General features: G+C 40.7%; 1 protein-coding gene across 4 annotated transcripts in view; it reads left to right on the plus strand.

Moving 5' to 3' along the window:
• Positions 1-18,283, plus strand: part of RIPK1 (receptor interacting serine/threonine kinase 1) — a 1,251,693-nt gene that overhangs the window by 1,158,007 nt on the left and 75,403 nt on the right. For 3 of the 4 annotated variants that reach the window (XM_044065337.1, XM_044065339.1, XM_044065338.1), the window contains one exon: positions 13,420-14,197. The exons of the other annotated variant lie outside the window; for it this stretch is intronic. In XM_044065337.1, the coding sequence (XP_043921272.1) occupies positions 13,420-13,706 (287 nt within the window). In that variant the 3' untranslated portion in view covers positions 13,707-14,197. Of the gene's footprint in view, positions 1-13,419; positions 14,198-18,283 lie in introns of those variants that run through there. 4 annotated transcript variants of the gene reach the window in all.

Consider the following 18,283-nt stretch of genomic DNA (forward strand, 5'->3'; position numbering starts at 1 on the left):
TCACTTTGTGCCCACTGAATGGCTCACAGCGACAGTTATCCCACTCCACAAACGGGGAGCCACCACGGACCTCGGGAACTACCGCCCCATTAGCCTAGCGAGCCTGGTCTGCAAGGCCATGGAATGTATCATCATGGATCTTATAGACAAAGACATTGGTAATCTCCAAACTCTGGACCCCACCCAGTTCGGGTTTGTAAAAGGCAAATCATGTCTCCTAAACCCGAAAGATTTCTTTGCAGCAGTCACCAAAGCCATAGACGAGGGTAAGGTGGTTCACACAGCCTATCTAGATCTCGCCAAGGCTTTTGACACCACCCCCCATGCTGGAATTATAGATAAACTCACTAAACTAGGTATAAATCCTATGTCACAAGATAGGTTGCCAACTGGCTCACTGACAGAACCCACACTGTGAAAGTAGCAGACTCTAAATCTGACTTCAGACCAGTGACAAGTGGAGTACCATAGGGTTCAGTAACACAAAAGGTCTTTGGCTAACGAAGTTTGCAGATGACTGCAAACTAGGAGCCATAATTGAAACTCCTAACAAAGTGGACATTCTACAAAAGGGCCTCACTGAGACAGATGCCTGGTGTCAAAGCCATGGCCTCAAGCTCAATGCCAAAAAGTGCATTGTCATCCCTTTTGGTAAAAACTCTGTACCCATGAACTAGCAAATAGGCGGTAGTCTACTTTACACCAAAAGTGTGATAAGAGACCTTGGGATACAGGTGGACAGTAGTCTGTCCTTTGATAATCACATCACCAGAGTAGTCAGGAAATCCTTCTACATGGCACACCTCATCACAAAAGGTTTCTCATCCAGGAAAAAAGAGGTCATTGTTCCCCTCTACTCATCACTCATTAGAACCATTATAGAATACAGTGCCCCTTTTGGTATGTACGTCACAAGACATCTACAACAACTGGAAAGGTCGCAGAAATACCTGACAAAGAGAATTACTGGCCTCAAACAGATGACCTACACAGACCATCTCAAACAACTCCAGCTTTACTCTGTCGCATATTGCCTACTCACAGGTGATCTCTGCGTAACATACAAAGTTATGTTAAACCCAGAACTGTTGGACATGCTCCACTTAAAGAAATCCCAATCCCTCAGAGCTACACGCTCTATGGGCCTAAACCTTGTCACCACAATAAACAGAACATGCTGGAGGGATAGATTCCTGTCCCAGAGACTTCCCATACTCTGAAACAAACTACCTATCTATATCAAACAAAGCTACTCATTAGCACTCTTCAAGAAAAATCTTGATGACTGGATGGGAGATAGGAAAGTCACCCCGGGGATCACTTCTGTGGCTCTGCTCAACAGGGGCACAGGAAAATAATTTTCTTGGGTGGTGAAAGCCAGGGTACCTTTTTTGGCTAGGCTTATATAGGCCCTAGGGCCAGTAGCCTAGTACCTACCTATGAACCTATGAGTTGTCACAGTTCTCATGGGTGACATATCTTTCAAAATCAACCAGCTATATTTCATGCTTAGTTTCATTATGGCATGAACATTTCTACAAATAACAAGTACATTGACTGGCAACAGCTTTTGATCAGTCTCTACTTTAGATTCCAGTAGAGTTTGTAGTAGATTCTCCATGACTGTGGGAAAAAGGGAACAGCAGAAATTAAAACTTGACTGGTGGTTAACAGACCAGGAACAGCAGCAAAACATCTCTATTTGCAAACTCCACTGGGAAATGTTAGCTTAAACAGGTCACATATTATCAGGGGCATGGCAAGGAATAGTATACTTCAGAGGTTCTTGGCCAAAGTGCCCATATTTGCCACCAGTGTAAGTCTGAAAGACACTGTAGGCAGACTTTAAGTAGACCCAGACTGAAAAATCAATAAAAGTTAAAACACATCTGAGTTTTCTGCAAACAAAAAAGAAACTGTACTTTATGATTATCTCTGCCATATAATTTCAGCCTGATGCAATTCTGCCAAGAGGCTGTGTAAACAAGTTTATAACTGCAGACGTAACCAGGTCTACCCTTCAGCTGTAACAGGAAAAAAAAAAATCTTCACCTGAGTTTCTCACTAGCTAAGTCTACACATCGAGGCTGAACAGGGCCGTCAGACTCTACACACACCCTCTACAGTTGTTGCAAAAACAGAATGATATCAGCAGTAAATTGAGAAGTGGGGGGGTGGCTTTGCCATTGCAACTCATTAGGTTCGTAATCAAGCACAGACCTAGTATAAAGAGAATGACAGTGGGCTGCCATAGTCTTGTATGGGTCATTTTGGCATAGTATATGCTAAGAAACTGAAGTTTCTGTGGTAAAAAAAGTGCTAGTTTGTTGTAATTAAAAAGGCGTTCATACTTCAAGAAATGTCACTGAAAACATGTGATACCTTTTGAGCTCAAATGTCTATACCAGATGTTACCGTAGAGCAGGGTGTACAAACAGAAGCACCTGCTATGATGATCTTAAAATGGTGTGTTGTATCCCAGGAATACAGAGACAGTTGTCTCTCATAGCCGAAGGAGAAAATTAAAATAGGATTCAGGATTCTTAGCAATCACTAGCTGGTGCATTTCCTGTAGGGCAGAAGACCAAAGAGAGCAATCAGTTTATAACCAATACAAAGCAGTTGGTATAGAGATGCCAAGTAGAACAGGTTTTCTTTCATTTTTCAAATGCAGAAACCTGTTATTCAGGAAAACTAATTAACTGGCATATACAGTGTATCTACTGGTCAAGAGAAAGGACAGTGGTCAACTAAGTGATCCTTAGAGTGCAAGGACAACTTTGTCATGTGGGTGGGGGTGTTAAAAACTAATTTCCAGCACAGGCGGGCACGTATTTCACTAGATAAAGTTAATACACAGCAAGGTTCTTCAGGTATGATGTGCTTACATTGTACAAAGACAAAATTTTCAATGAAAATGTTTGGGAGTTGGCCCTTGTGTGTCAGGTAGAGAAATTCAGTTGCACTCTGACTATTCTTCATAGGACATTTTTTTTTTTGAATATGTAAGTTTAGTTATGGGTATAGTTTTTCTTGCCCTTCATTCTAGAAAACTTCAAGGTCATTTCTGAATTTGTAGGACCTATTGTAGAGAAGCAGATCATAGTTATGGCCTGATATTCATTAGTCCATCCCTGCAGTTATGTGATCTGATCATTTAATTCTGAACTGCATGCCACTGGAGCCTGCAACTGTAAAGCAGTGAGTTCCAACCTACCACTACATTCATTCACAATATTTTTGGTATCCCTCCCCCCTACAGGACCAAGTCTTATGGCTTCTCTACTTGCGCCCAGTTTATACCATTCCTTGTAGTAGCAAAAGCCAGTCCTCCCCAGAATAGATGTCACCCATGAGGTGAGCCAGAGTCAGAAAGTGCAAACCAGCAATGGACACACTCTTCCATCTTCCTCTGCCACAAACTGGGGTCACCTGCAACATAGTCAGGGTTTTATCCCTTTATGCCATGTAGCTAGTGGACATTCAGTCACCTTTTTTGTCCTCATGTTGTAAAAAACAGTTCCTTCCATTATAGCTGGTCCCTGGTTTATTAAAGCCAATGATTTGACTGTAGCCTAACTATTATAAATTATATTTAATAGTTTTTACACATGGATTTAAGCTGCAGACATTTTAGGTATATTTATTCCTATTCCTTTAGCTACAGTAATGAGGATTAATTACAATGCAAATAACCCCAAGGGTCAGCTAGTCATAAAAAAGATATAAATAATTTAGGGTTATGTATAAACTGCATTCACTCATGTTCCACCTAAGGGCAGCATACTGAATTGTGCAAGTGGATTTGTCAGTGTAAAAACTATTTGACAGTGGATCTTAAAAGCAATTTGTCAGAAACATTGCATTAAAATCGGGTTAATCTAAAAACAGATCAACATTAATTTTAAAACGTCATTTCTTATATATATATATATATATATATATATATATATATATATATATATATATATATATATATATATATATATTTTTTTTTTTTTTTTTAAATAAAACAGCTGTGATATTTTCCCTGTCTCAGATAATTTAATAGCACAACTCTGCCTCATTCTAATTTGAAGAAGCTCAGACTGTAACAGGTTTCCACAATGGTATGAAGCTCCCAGATCTCAGGTACCCAAGTAATGCTTGCACCATTGAAAATTGCAGTCCCAGACCAGTCAGTAAATGGCTACAGTGCTGTTAACTTGAAAATGGTTTCACTCACCCAGTGCTGCAGTGCCATTATGTGAATGATTACAGAGATTATTCTGCGGTGTCCTGTACTCTTCCCATCCATTTAGTACCATGTAGCTAATCCACCACACCATATTACAGCTACAGTTGTTGTACAGAATTGTACTGTTGAAACTGCCTCTGGAAAATTGCAGTAATATTGTTTGCAGTCCATTTCCTTCTCATTTTCCCATTCCGCATTCCACTTAATGACTAGCCTGATCTGGTCTTGTTCTACTTGTTTTCCTTTCTTCGCCTGTCTACCTGCCTACTCCTTCCCCAGTCATCGTCCACTTATTGAACTACTCCAGATTTGTCCTTAGTGCTAACCTGGTCTTGCCCCTGCCCCGTATGTGTCCTTAGTGCTAACCTGGTGTAGCCCCTCCCTCTCCCTTTAGCATACCTCTCAACTGTACAGATTTTCGGAGAATGTCCAGATTTTTGCCTCATATTTTTGGTATGTTTCTCATAAAATTGTGGTTTTCTGGCAAATCATTTGTAAATCATTGAAGGTTGAAGACAGAAAATAAAGACAGACATTTGAGTTTCAGACTTCATACCCTTCAGAAAGTTAATGCTAATGCAAAACATGTTATTCTATCAACTTTCTAAGTTTGTAAGAGCAATGAATTTTTGGGCCTTTGCCCCTTCATTATTTATGGCTTTGTCCAGATTTCTTGCTCAAAGAGATTAAGATATATGCCCTTTAGCTACAGTCAGCATACCTCTCAAGTGTCTCATTTTGAGTCTTAAATATTTCATACACCACATTGAAAGGATCTGTTACACATTCACTGTTATGGAATTTTTTAACTGATATCCATGGTAAATAATTCTGAATCATATTAATTTATTAAAGGAACCTTTTTATAAGTATAAAGTAACACCTTAACTATTTTTCTGAGCCTCCTAGTTGACTCCATTAGTAAATTGTTAGTATGTGTTTAACATTTGGAGATTGAAGGTCAAGAGCTATGATGGTCATGTTTTCTTTGATTCCATAGTGCCTGTGTGTAACATGCCATGATTGGCAAAAATTAGATGGATTAGTTGCTTTAAGGAGCTCCCCTCCTTAGGAGTTCAAGCAGTAAAGCTGTCTTTGCTGGGTTACTCTCCTGGCCAGGAGATGTACGTGCATCAGCAGTTGTGAGCAACAAACAGAGCCATTCCACAACTTCACTGGTATTGACAGCTAAGTATATTGAAAGATATTACCAGTACATATCTAGCCCCCTCATGGAGACCCAAAGGGGAAACCCCTCTGAAGTGCTGATAAAGTTTGCATGGTTAACATCTGCCATTACCATTTTACTTTATACTTCACATAGCTTCCACCCAAAGCTGCCATGGTGATTAACAAAGTGCTTTAGCAGTTCAAGATAGAAAATTTGAGTATTCAAATAGTTATCCCAAAATAAAGTGGTAGTCCAGGTTTGGAAGTGGTCATTTGAGGACCATATTGGACTTGGAACATGCTAGAATTAGCCGATGAATCTGGAGGTATAAGTAAAATGCAAAAAAGAATACCTGAACCAGCTTTCAGCTTTTTTTTCTGGTCAGAGTGTAAGGCAACTAATATGACTGGAGGAATGGATATGATTCCATGATGGGTATCCAGGAATCACATCCATTCCACCAGTCACATTAGCTTTTCTAACAGTGCAGGAGACTGGTGGCAGTTTGGTGTATGCCAGTTTTTTTGTGGTGATGTTTTGATATTTTAATGAAGACTTTCTTCTACAGTTTCTGTTCATCTGTTGCAGTATTCTTTACATGATGGAGTTCTCCCCCATAGGCGACCCCACATTGGCCAGTATGCAAAAGTCTTTCACTACTGCAGGGTGCGTGGTACGTCACAAGTAGGCGACTATCGTACATCAGCCATAAAAGCGACATACGCATGCACCGACCTCAGAACTTCTATGCTACCAGTCAGCCACCACCTTCAAACATCAGTCTGCTCGCTGAGTCATTTGCTGTGTTCCAGCTATTTTTTTCGGATAAGTGCCCCACTGGGGAATTCTTGTTTCTTTTGTTACTGTTTTTGATAAGGTTCATATCACCCAAAAAAGCAAATGCCAGTGTGGAAGATGAATTCCACATAAAGATAGCCACCTCCAGTGTTTGTTATGCCTAGGGCCTACCAGCGATCACAAATCCTATCTCATTTGCCAGGCCTTTGTGCCCAAAACCCTAAGAAGCAGACTTTCCTCTTTAGCCATTTACTTGGAAAACCACAGCTTAAAATTGTTAGGTAAAAGTGCGATGGAGGGATCCTCGGGGCCCAAAGTCGAGTCACTTATAAAGCAGAAGGCCAGTAAGCTGAGACCTGAACCTTCTGCTGTGCCTCTAACTATGGATATCTCTCCTGAAGTGGATGAACAGCTGGAGATATGTACTGTTCCTGGTTCTGGTTCACAGGCTGAGCCTGATGTTGAGGCTGCCTTGGATCCGACCACAGACACATCCTCAGAGGCTGAGCAGGCATCTTTCTCAGATGTACAGGGAGAACCAAGGCTCATGATAACTGAAGACCCTAAGGGGGACACCTGAGATCCTTGTGCAGGAGAAAATTCATTCTGATATATTTGAATGTAGACCTACGTTCGGGCCTCCTACATTACATAGGGCAGACCTGCATCAAAAGAAGAAGCCAAAGTTTAAACACTTGTGCCCTCCAAATGATCCTCAGAATGCTTGGCAATAATTCACCCAAAGCCTTTTCAAAGCTGTTATAGCCCTTAAACCCTCTTCAGGTGTTTCAGTCCCTGCCCCCCTCCCCGCACTGCTTCTCCACATAAAAGGGTTGGGGAATAGGTTTCATTAGAGGAAGAAACATTCTCAGAAGAGGAATCTGTGGCCTATTCCTCACAGATCCCCTCCCCTTTAGATCATGCCTCCCCAGAGGAGGACTCCAGTGGAACTGACTCACCCATGGAAGAACTCTCTTTTGGAGAGACTGTGGTCAAAATGAGGGATCATTTCAAATGGGATAGCACTCGGGTATCAGATGTATAAAAGTGATACTGTGATATTCTGCAGGTGGAATCACCCAGCCCTTTAGCTATTCCACCTGTGTTACCTGTTTTTCTAGATGCCTGTGCTTTCCAGGCCTCCGATTCCCAGCCTTCTGCCTCTAAGAAGCCTGACTGATTTTACAAGGTACCTTAGGACTGCACTGAAATTCAGATGTCCTTCAGTAGGACCATGAGGTATTGCAGTGGCTTCAGGCAAACCATCCAGGTTCCTGCCTTCAACTTTGCTCCTTCCTTCAGATAAGGACAGCAGGATCCTGGAAAGGCTGGGCAAGAGAGTGTACACTTCAGCCACCCTGACATTTAGGGCCATTAATTACCGAACAGACATTACCAAATTTGACCTAGAGCTTTTGACTCAACTCTCTCAAATCATTTCTGATTTGCCTGATTCAGAGAATAAGACCTTGGCTGTCTCCTTGCTTGCAGCCTCCTCACAAATAGCCCGCCACTCCATCAAATGCAGCTATGATGCTGCAGAGACATCTGCCAGGGCAGCTTCCTCTGGCTCTGTCTTAAGGAGATTCTCATGGTTAAGACTCCAGCCATTACCAGACAACATTAAATCTAAACTTATGGATGCCTCTTTGGACAACTCTGCATTGTTTGGCTCTGCAGCTGCTAACTTATTCTGCAGGAAAAGGGTAAGGTATTCCAGGAATTGAAACACATTTTTTCTCCAGTGCCTACATTTTAATAAAATTATCCAGCAAAAACTGCCTTTGTATATAGACATTCCTCTCCTCCTCCACCTAAAACAAAAAAGGGTGGTAGGAGGCCTCAGTTGCCCAGGGCTTCCCCTGCAACTCTGGCTCAGAAGCAGCCCTTTCCTGACAAGCCTGTCCCTCTGACGGCCCAAACCACCTTTCCCACATTCCTCTTTTTCAAGTGCCTCTGTGTGTCTCTGCCAGTCTGGAAAGGCATGACTCAAGACTTCTGGGTTTTCTTTATCATTCAAAAAGGATACTTTCTGGTATGGGATTCCCTGTCTTCCTTCAGGGGCATCCCTCAACCACCAAGGGAACAACTACCCCCCTTTCCAGAGGTACTGCTAGACCTGTGGAGACAAGGGACCATTTTGGAGGTTCCTCAAGACCAAAAAAGGAAGAGGTTTCTACTCCAGAGTGTTCCTAGTGCCCAGAAAGGAGGGTCCTTGAGACTCATTCTGGATCTGTCTCATCTCAACACCTTCCTGAAGGTACCCACCTATCGTATGTTAAATCTTCAGACCTTGTTCCCCCTTACTGTGCCGTAAGCATACTTGACTTCCCTGGATATCAAAGAAACATACCTCCACATTCTCATCCACCACAACTGCAGGAAGTTTTTACATTTCTGTGTGGCTTCCTGGAATTTTCAGTTCTCTGCCTTACCCTTTGGACTTTCTAATGCCCTAGGGATATTTACAAAATGTCTAGCTCCTGTGATTGCCTATTGCAAGCTTCAGGGCATCCACCGTTTCCCTTACCTGGACGATCTCCTCTTTCTTACAATGTATTAAGTCAACAGATTGTGCAAATGTTAAATTGTTGTTGGCTTCTGTTGTTCAAAGATGCTATTTGGAACAATGTTTACCAAACAAACTTGATTTCTTATAAAAAGGACTGTGGTATTTCTGATATAATAGTGCACTGTAAATTTCAAATGCCTGAAGTACGAATAAATAGATTATTTTAAGATATGGCACTTTTAGGTGTGGGAAGTGTTCTATTTGTTTTTATATTGTAAAGAACTTTCCTACTATTAATTCTGTAAATTTTTTTCCAAATACAATGCAGAAGGAATTATGTATATTTTGAAATGTCCATGTAACAAGTTTTATGTAGGTGAAAGTAAATGAAAGTTTAAAGTGTGTCTTCAAGAACATGTAAAGGGCATTAAAAAAATTAACTGTGATAGTTCTTTACCTATGCATTTTAAAGAATTTCATGCAAGGTTGTGTGTTAGAACAAGTGGTGTCTATTTTTAGAGCCTGTAGCAGTAAAAGAAAAATTGTTGTATAAAGAAGCACTTTTTACTTTGAAATTTGATACCTTGGTTTCCAAGGGTTTAAACACAGAACTTAACTGGAAGTATTTGATTTAATTAAATGTTTGACTGATTGAGTGAGTATATATAGGGTGAGGGAAGATGCATTGTATTTGTACTCCTTGAAGTCTTAACAGCTGAGGCACTAAAGTGTGTGAAAAGAGAATGAACGTTTTTGCTTGAAGACTGTGCCTTCCTTTTGTGGTTCCATTACATTTCATTTGGGCTTGCAGTGGCTGTTCCGTATATCCACCTTTTCCCTTACCTGGAAGACCTCCTCTTTCTGGCAACCTCCCCAGAGATCCTGGAGCAAAACATCCTGTTTGCCATTTTTCTTCTGCAAAGTCTGGGATTCACCATAAACCACAAAAAATCTGTTCTCACCCTCTGTTATGATCACATCTTCCTGGAGTGCAGGATATAGACAGAACTCATGAGGGTTTCCCCTTCCTCCTTAGAAGGTGCAGTACCTCACCTCTTACTTCCAAAACCTTCTGCAACTTCACCACATTTCAGCCAGAGAGTTCCTCAGGGTTTTGGACTTCATGGTTTCCACCATTCCAATGCTACCTCTGGCCAAACTTCACATGAGAAAATTCCAGTAGTTCCTAAAGTCAGGATGCAACATTTGCATCCTCTGTAGTTTCCAATTCCTCTCATTCTCTGTCTGAAGAGCCAACTACAGTGGTGGATCCGACAAGCGTCACTCAACCCTGGACTTCCTTTGCTTTCACTGCCACCAGTCCAAGAGCTGTTCACAAATGCTTTGGATGTGGGCTGGGGGGCAGCCTTCAGAAATTTGAAAGCACAAGGGGTATGGTCCCCCTCTCAACAAAGGGAACACATCAGTGCAAGGGAGATTGGGTCACTGCTGCTAGCCATTCAAACCTTTCATCCTCTCTTCCTCTCAAGGCCTTTAAAGCTGTTTACAGATGATATGATGGTCCTCTGGTATGTGAACAACCGGGGGGATCCAAATCCTACCTACTATGCAGGATGGCACTTCAGGCTTGGGAGCTGGCAGTCCGATATCAGGTGACTCTTCAGGAAGTGTACATTCCATCCAGCAAAAATTGTATGGCAGACACCTTGAGCAGATCCCTAATACAGTCCCATGAATGGATGCTTTGAAGGGATATGTTTCTGGATATTGTCCACCAGTGGAGTATACCTCGAGTAGATCTCTTTGCCTCCCCCAAGAACAGACAACTTGCACAGTTTTTCTGACAAGAGTCCCTCACCTGCTGGTTTGGAAGGTGGACGCCCTCTCATTCCCTTGGAAGGCAATGTTTCTGTATACATTCCCTCCCCTACCACTCATTCCAAAAGTCCTGTTCAAAATTCAGCAGGACAACCCTAAAATCTTGCTGGTAACACCCTTTTGGCCAAGACAGCATTGGTTCTGTCTTCTCCTGCATTTAGCCAAGAGCAATAGCCATGTTACCTCACAGGGTGGATCTTCTCACACAAGACAAAGGAACTCTCATCCATCCCCACTTGTCTTCCCTTCATTTGACTCTGTGGGAGATAGGGTTTTAATTCCTTTTAGACACCTGTTCTCTGAGGACATGCTAAGGGTCCTGCAGGAGGCCAGGAAACCCAATACCATAAAATCTTACCTATCCAAGTAGAGATTTTCACTTTTGTGTCTCACGAAACCAGGATCCACTATCAGTGGAAGTCCCCTTGGTTCTATATCTTATTTGTGTGATTTGCTCAATGCTGGCTTGGTCTAGTCTTTAGTGAAGGCCCATACATCGCTATTTCTGTCTGTCTGCCTCCATCCCCCCCTCTAGCTAGCAGATTTGAGGCTAGACAATTTCTTAAAGGCGTCCTTCACATTAGACCTCCCATGAAACCTATCCCTCCTCTGGAATCTTTTGTATTCAAAAGGTTGACTCTCCTTCCTTTCAAGCCAACTTCATCAGCTTCCCTGCAACACTCTTCCTGGAAAACTGTATTTCTTCTAGCTTTAACTTCAGCCTGAGCTTCAGGCCAAAATGACCTCTTCCCCTTTTTATTTTTTCATAAAAACAGGGTGCCCTTGCATACCAACCTTTCCTTTATGCCCAAGGTAGTCAATGAATTGTCACCTAGCCAGTCCATTCATTTACCTACCTTCTTTCCTTTTCCCAAGAATTCTAATGAAAAGGTACTGCACACCCTGGATGTGCATAGACAACTTAGATTTTATTTAGACATGACTAAATCTATTAGGAAATTGGACCAACTTTTTGTTTCCTACCATCCTAAGGCTCTGGGATTGCCTGTTTCCAAGCAGACTGTTTGTACCTGGTTCTCTAAGGCTATTTCATTTTGTTATGTGAAGCATGGAAAGACCCTTGCTTCTTATGTAAAGGCCCTTTCAACTAGGGCTGTAGCTTCATCTGGTGCTTTCTTCAAGGGGCTAGATACTAGCTCTATTCTTGAAGTGGCTACATAGACTTCTGTGCATACCTTCATTAAACATTACAAATTGGATGGCATTTCTATGTCTAGGGCAGGTTTTGCCAGAGCCATACTCCATGTCTTTCTGGAGAGCTCAACTGCTTCTTCCTCCACCCTCTTCTCATGAGCTTTTGTACTCTCCCTCATGTCAAAAATATTGCAGGACATGAATAAAAGGACATTGAATAGTTGTGTAAAATTTTACCATCATGATAGATGTCCTCTTTTCTGTTGCAGTATTACAATCCCTCCCTCCTTCCCCCTGGGTGTTTGGTTCTTTACCTTGGATGGTCATATCCTACTTTCCTTAGGCTGGCTTTCCTCTTGGGGCATTCAGTTCTGAGTTTGGTGCATGTTTACATCGCTTTTATTGCCATATGATAGCAGCCTACGTGCAACATACCATGCACCCTACAGTAATGTAAGACTTTTGTACACTGGCTGATGTTGGGTCGCCTGTGGTGGAGAACTTCGTCATGTAAAGAATACTGCAACTGAAAAGAGAAGGACATCTATCGTTATGGTACGATTTTACACAACTATTCTTTCACACCTCATTTTGTAGACCTATATAAGCAGAAGTTTAGCTAGGGTAGGTCAAAGAGGGCAACTGCCCCAGGTGCATGGTGTTAGGGGGAGCAATCAGAAGATGCCAGTTAGTGGGTCGTGCACTGTAGTTATTCATTTCTGTACTGATTTCTAGATGCTAGTATGGAAAGAAATACAGATTTTGCTGTCAGGACTAGAACATTTGTTTAAATGCGATGCGTGTATTATAACTTGTAACAAGTCTCTGTATTTAAGATCCCTGTGGGGTGGTATTATGGTTTGATTTACACACACAGTAACTATGTACGTACACTACAGAATCATTTCCCTAAACTTCCCATCTGTAAACTGGGGTTCATGTTTTTGAAGTGTTTAATTAAAAAAAAAAAAACACGGAGTATGCATTTTACTAGTTTTGAAACACACGAAAAAATACAGAGGCAATAAAAAATTGAGAGCATAATTTTATACGGGGGCAAGCCCCACTGCCACACCCCTATGTCTCCCTACTTCTATATTACCATGATTTTGCAGTCTGTCAGTGTTATGTCAGCTGGGCTGTGTCACAGTAGACAAGAATTGTTAGTGGTATAGGTAGCTCAGATGCAGAGGATATACTGTCTGACGTGCATAGTACTAGAGACTTGACCCTGCCCTGAAAAACTAGGACTCCAAACTGATTCTTTGTAAGACATTTGTCAGATCTCATCTTGAATGTTTGTTTGCAACAAGATGAACGTAGTCGGAAACATTTGAAGAAGTCTTCCTATAAATTATACAGGTCCAGGAAGTATTGTTACTTGCCATGAACAAACAAAACAAAATGCTTTCCAGTCCTTCATTTTTAGTGGCAGTACAGTAACATGAAACCTGCTCAGTTTGTCCGACATAATATGGTAAAGTATATTCTGTTAATGGCGTCTTTAATAGTACTTCCATTTAGACCTGTACACTTAAGTGAAAAAAAATGGCATGGCATGACCTAAATTTTAGAATATCGTCATCTTACTCTTTTGGAATTTATACAGATATTTGGGTGGGAAGGGGAATAATATGAAATGCAGTAATACCATATGTGACAATAGATGTTTACTTTTTGAAATTCATTTGTGTATTTAATTTATAGACAGCACAAGCATACTTCAAGAGGAACACCTGGAAATAGTTCAAGAAAATCTTGGTAGATCATGGAAGCACTGTGCTCGGAAACTTGGTTTTACAGAAACCAGCATTGATGAAATTGATCATGATTATGAGAGAGATGGACTGAAAGAAAAAGTCTACCAGATGCTGCAGAAATGGCAGATGAAAGAAGGTTGTAAAGGCGCCACGGTTGGAAAGCTCGCAAAAGCTCTAATTAGCTGTAAAAGAACAGACCTTGTTCGAAAATTGCAACACGTTAATGTTAACTGAACATTGAATTGTCTTCCTGAAAAGATTTGATAATTAAGTGCACATTATTTGCTCCATGTAGTCAAGCAGTGGATAATTTCTTGTAGAGAAGACTTTTCTGGTCTTCGATTCCCAGAAATTCCAAAACTGTAGGCAAATACTGGACTTGTATATACTGATATGGACACTTCCGTTGGGATGCTCATATGAAATATAGGTAGTATTTTGGTTCAGGTTATGTTGATCAGGCTTTAAAGAATTGTTTTACTTCAATTTGTAGTAATCCTAATATAAGGAATTGCATTTACTTTGTAAATACTTTTCTTAAAGCTCTTTTTAATTATATGTTTCAAGTATTCAGCTTAGCTGCAAGTAAAATTTTTAATGCAGAACCTGGGCAGCATAGTTGGAAGACAAGGTGATCATCAAGTGAACATCTTTAAAGGTGCTTTAACCAAGGGGGGCTCATTGAGCACTGAACAGTGTCAGCATGAATAATATGTTGAACTAGGCAAAAGAAATTAAGATTAGAAATGTGTGTAACTTTGTAGTACAAAGAGGGATAAAGCCCTGACTAAGCCCAGCCAATCTGCATTTTGATAGTTGCCTGGTCAGTGAAAGAGTCTGCTAGGTAGATAAGAGTGGGAGTGAGTGGTCAGTGTCACCTCATCTGTCATGGTGTGAGGGAGTTAGTTTCTTGCACAATAACACCAACCTGTAGATGAAGCCCTTACTGTGTCCCATCCAGTTCATCTTTGAAAAGCAGCATGGGTAATGAAGGAACCAGCTAGGAAGAGAAGTGTGGGAAGGAATGGCCACTGCCAATTCATCCATCATGGAGGGAGGGAGTTTGTTTCTGCCACAATAGCACTAACCTGTGGATAAGCAGTGCCTGTGTCCCAGTCAGTCCACATTCAGTTAGCAGCCTGGGCAATGAAGGACCAGCTAGGGAGAGATGGGAGGGAGTGGCTAGTGTCAGCTCACCCATCACAGAAGGAGGGAGTTAGTTTGTCCTTCCCACAATAGCACCACCCTGGATATAAATCCCTGTCTGTGTCTCAGCCAATCTGTGTTTAAATAGCAACCTGGGCTGTGAAGTAACAAGCTGTAGAGAGGAGAGAAGGAGTGGCCACTGCCAATTTACCCATCACAAATGAGGGAGTTGGTTTGCTCCTTCTACAATCACACCACCCGGGGAAAGGTCAAAGACTGCAACCCATGCTGCAGAGTCCAAAGTGTCTATCTAAGTATGCACATTGCATTGTGCTCACAGGCAAATAAGGGGAGAGCAGTATGTACAACAGTATAAAAAAAATCCCAACTATAAGGGGAGAGCAGTATGTACAACAGTATAAAAAAAATCCCAACTATAATGATAGCCTGGCTTGGCTTTGGCTGTCATCCTAGTTCTAGCCACCAAGATGAGGGGGTTGTGATCAGATCACCACAAGAAAGAGGGACAACCCACTAGACAAGGAGAATTCTACATACTGTATCTGAGGGAAGACTGAGCAATGACTGGACCACAAGGTCACCAGCTGGGACTTGATGGTCAAGCTGAAAAGAGAACTGGCCAAAAAGAAGATAAAAAGGCTAGGAATGTTAAATATTTACTGTTGTGCAAATTATTTTTTCGAGTTTGCCTGCTTCCATTTCTTCTTGATCCTTCCTCATCCCCCAAGATTCAAGGATTCCGTGACAGTTACCCTCTCCCAGAGAATGTTTACACTGTTTGAAACACTTGCCTGTACAATAAGATTATACTGGGTGGTCATTTCCCCAAAGTTTGCTTTTCTACCTCAACTGATTTGAATCACCATTAGCCTGAAGTGGCCATGATCAGGACATCAAATAAAATACATTCTAGATTGGGCCCTGAGGGTATGAGATCACATTTGTCATGAAAACACCAAAATTGCCTTTGGTTGCCTTCAGGAAGTAGGACAAGCAGTGTCATCAATGGGGCAGATTTGTGTCCCTCCACCAACAATGTGAGTAGTTGCCATTAGCTGTTGAATCTCTCTAACACTGCCAAAAGTCAGGCAAGTACTGAACATTCATGCACCTTCTCAGGCAGAGATGGAGATATGTCTGTAAAGTGTATCTCAATAACCATCCCAACCAGACAAGGAGAGAAATTTGTAAAATATACCTCATAACCTCAGATCTGAACATTAAATGTTGATAGCAGCCTTTAAAAATCATAGTAGAGAGTCAGAAAAATGAGCACTTCTTATTAGAAGAGATTCTCTTAAGGTACTGGAATGAATACTTATTGATGAAGTATATGTGTACACTTTTTTTCATTTTTTAAACAATGTAATTTTCTCTTAAATAAGCCTGAATTTTTGAAGAAAAACAGTGAATCTCAGAGAAAAACCTAGAACAGTGAATCATAATGCATGGGATGTGCTGGTAAACAAGCTCATTGTGTCTTCCTGGTCAGCAATTCATTGACTCGTATAACAATAATAATGCTGGATTTGCCCATGGTTGGCATGGTTTGGTCAAGCCAACCATGGGTAAATCCAGCATTACCTACACCCAGCCATGGGTTATTGCTTTTATACAACAACATTATTTAAGAAAAAAGTTACTTTTCTTAAAATAATGTGCTTGTATAAGAGCAGCATGGTGCTCTTCCATATTTTTCGCTAGTATCCTGGGGCTTTCTTGATACTGCACATGCATATGGGACTTTCGTTCCAGCGCTTACACAGTACATCAGTGCTGTTGAAAGGAAGCAATGGAGAAAGGAAGAGCTACATTGTTTTTTTTGTTTGTTTTAGTTTAGAAAATGTATACTACTTCAAAGAAGTCTACATCTGTGATCACTAGCATTATTTGTTAAGTGCAGTTTATCACCTTTTCTGTAACAGATGCTGGTTTTAAAAGTAACAGATCTAAAGTTAGAGTCAAAATTGGGGACAGTTGAGATAACTGCATAACTCTTTATGGCTGCCTGCATTCCTGTTTGGTTCATATTTAAAGGACAACTATGGGATTCTATTATTAAATGCTCAATTTCTTTGTCTTTTTTCCCTATTTACTGTCCCTACTGTGAATAAACAATGCAGCATGTAAAATATTTTAAATTGACTGTTTCTCTCCACTAGAACAGTACAATTTCCCTCCCCAAACTGACATCACCATTACCTTCCTAAAAACCCACCCATGCTGGTAATGTCAGAGCTCCCTGGTCCTTCCCCTAGCCATACAAAAAGTAAAGGCTAGAACAAGGAAACAGTACAAGTCTCCTGCTGTGAGCTGTCAATCACAGTAGGCAACAGCTCAAATTACCCTTAGCACTTTGACAGCTAGGGAAGTTAGGTGTTAAGGGGGATGGGAGATGTGTCAAAGTAGTACAAATTCTAGCTTCACAAAAGACTGCACTTTCGCAATTCTAAAAAGAAGCAGCAGTAAAAAGCACTTTGAAAGTCTGTTCTGTGTCATTTGCACTGTTTGTATTTTAAGTAGTCATTGAACGGCTTGAAATGTTACTTAAAACTGAAAGACAGCAGTGCATGCATGTAAAATCAGTGCAGTGACAGGAGCTTTAGGAAGAAAGAGGCATGTGTGATGTAATTTTTTACAGACAAGCACTGAATTATGGGATATATAGAGGCAGACTAAACAATCAGAATTATTTCAAGATTCCAGACCCCTTGTGGTCAGACTAAGAAATTACATATAAAAATGTTTAAAAACCTGTAAATGGTCCCAAAGTGGTGTTAAAATGTTGGAAACACCAAACAATGATGAAATAAACATGTTTTTTGAGCCTGTGGGTGCGGTTGAACTTTAACTTTGACTTACTGATGGATTAAATCCCTGTTTTCTTTAATCAGTCTGTTCTCTGTTAAATAAGGAACTCAGAGTGAAAAAAATTCTTCACAAATACTCCAGTCAGTTTGTGATAACATTTCAGCAAATGTTTATGTTCACACAAAATATATAAGCAGTCTTCCATTAAAATGCGTTTTGAGGAATCTACAGTGGCAGTGTTTAGTATGTTTCTTTATATTGCAGTGTTGTTTATGTTGCTGATCTATACTTCTATGAAGGATAGAAACCTTTAGTATGAGAACTTCGTAGTATTAAAAAAAATCAAGGATGACTATGATGCACGGCTTTTTGAAATAATTCCTTCAACTTAATTGATATATTTTTTTAAAGTCTTGATTTTTTTTCTATCAACATTTGACTGGAGTGCATTATTTACTTTCCAGGCAGAAACAAGAATATAGTAAGTACATGTGTTCCTGACGATTGCAGTACAACAATGAACAGTATGACAAGCTTAATACAATTGTATGAGTGTATGAGTGTATGAGTGTGCTCACCACTATCACAGATATTCAGATAGTAAGTGCATTACTGCAGTAACCATCACCCATCTTACTCTTCTTGCTGATACAGTTTTTCAGTACTATCAAACACGCACGCACACACACACACACACACACACACACACACGGGTCTATATTATAACATCGAATCTTACAAAGATCGAATGTTATAATATCGAACCCATAATATCGAATGCTGAAAACAGCAAAGGTGCAAGACACCGAATTCTTTCCCAGGGAAAGAATTTG

The sequence above is a fragment of the Protopterus annectens genome, chromosome 3.part0 (genome assembly GCF_019279795.1).
Source record: "Protopterus annectens isolate FY-2018-M chromosome 3.part0, PAN1.0, whole genome shotgun sequence".
Classification (NCBI taxonomy): domain Eukaryota; kingdom Metazoa; phylum Chordata; order Ceratodontiformes; family Protopteridae; genus Protopterus; species Protopterus annectens.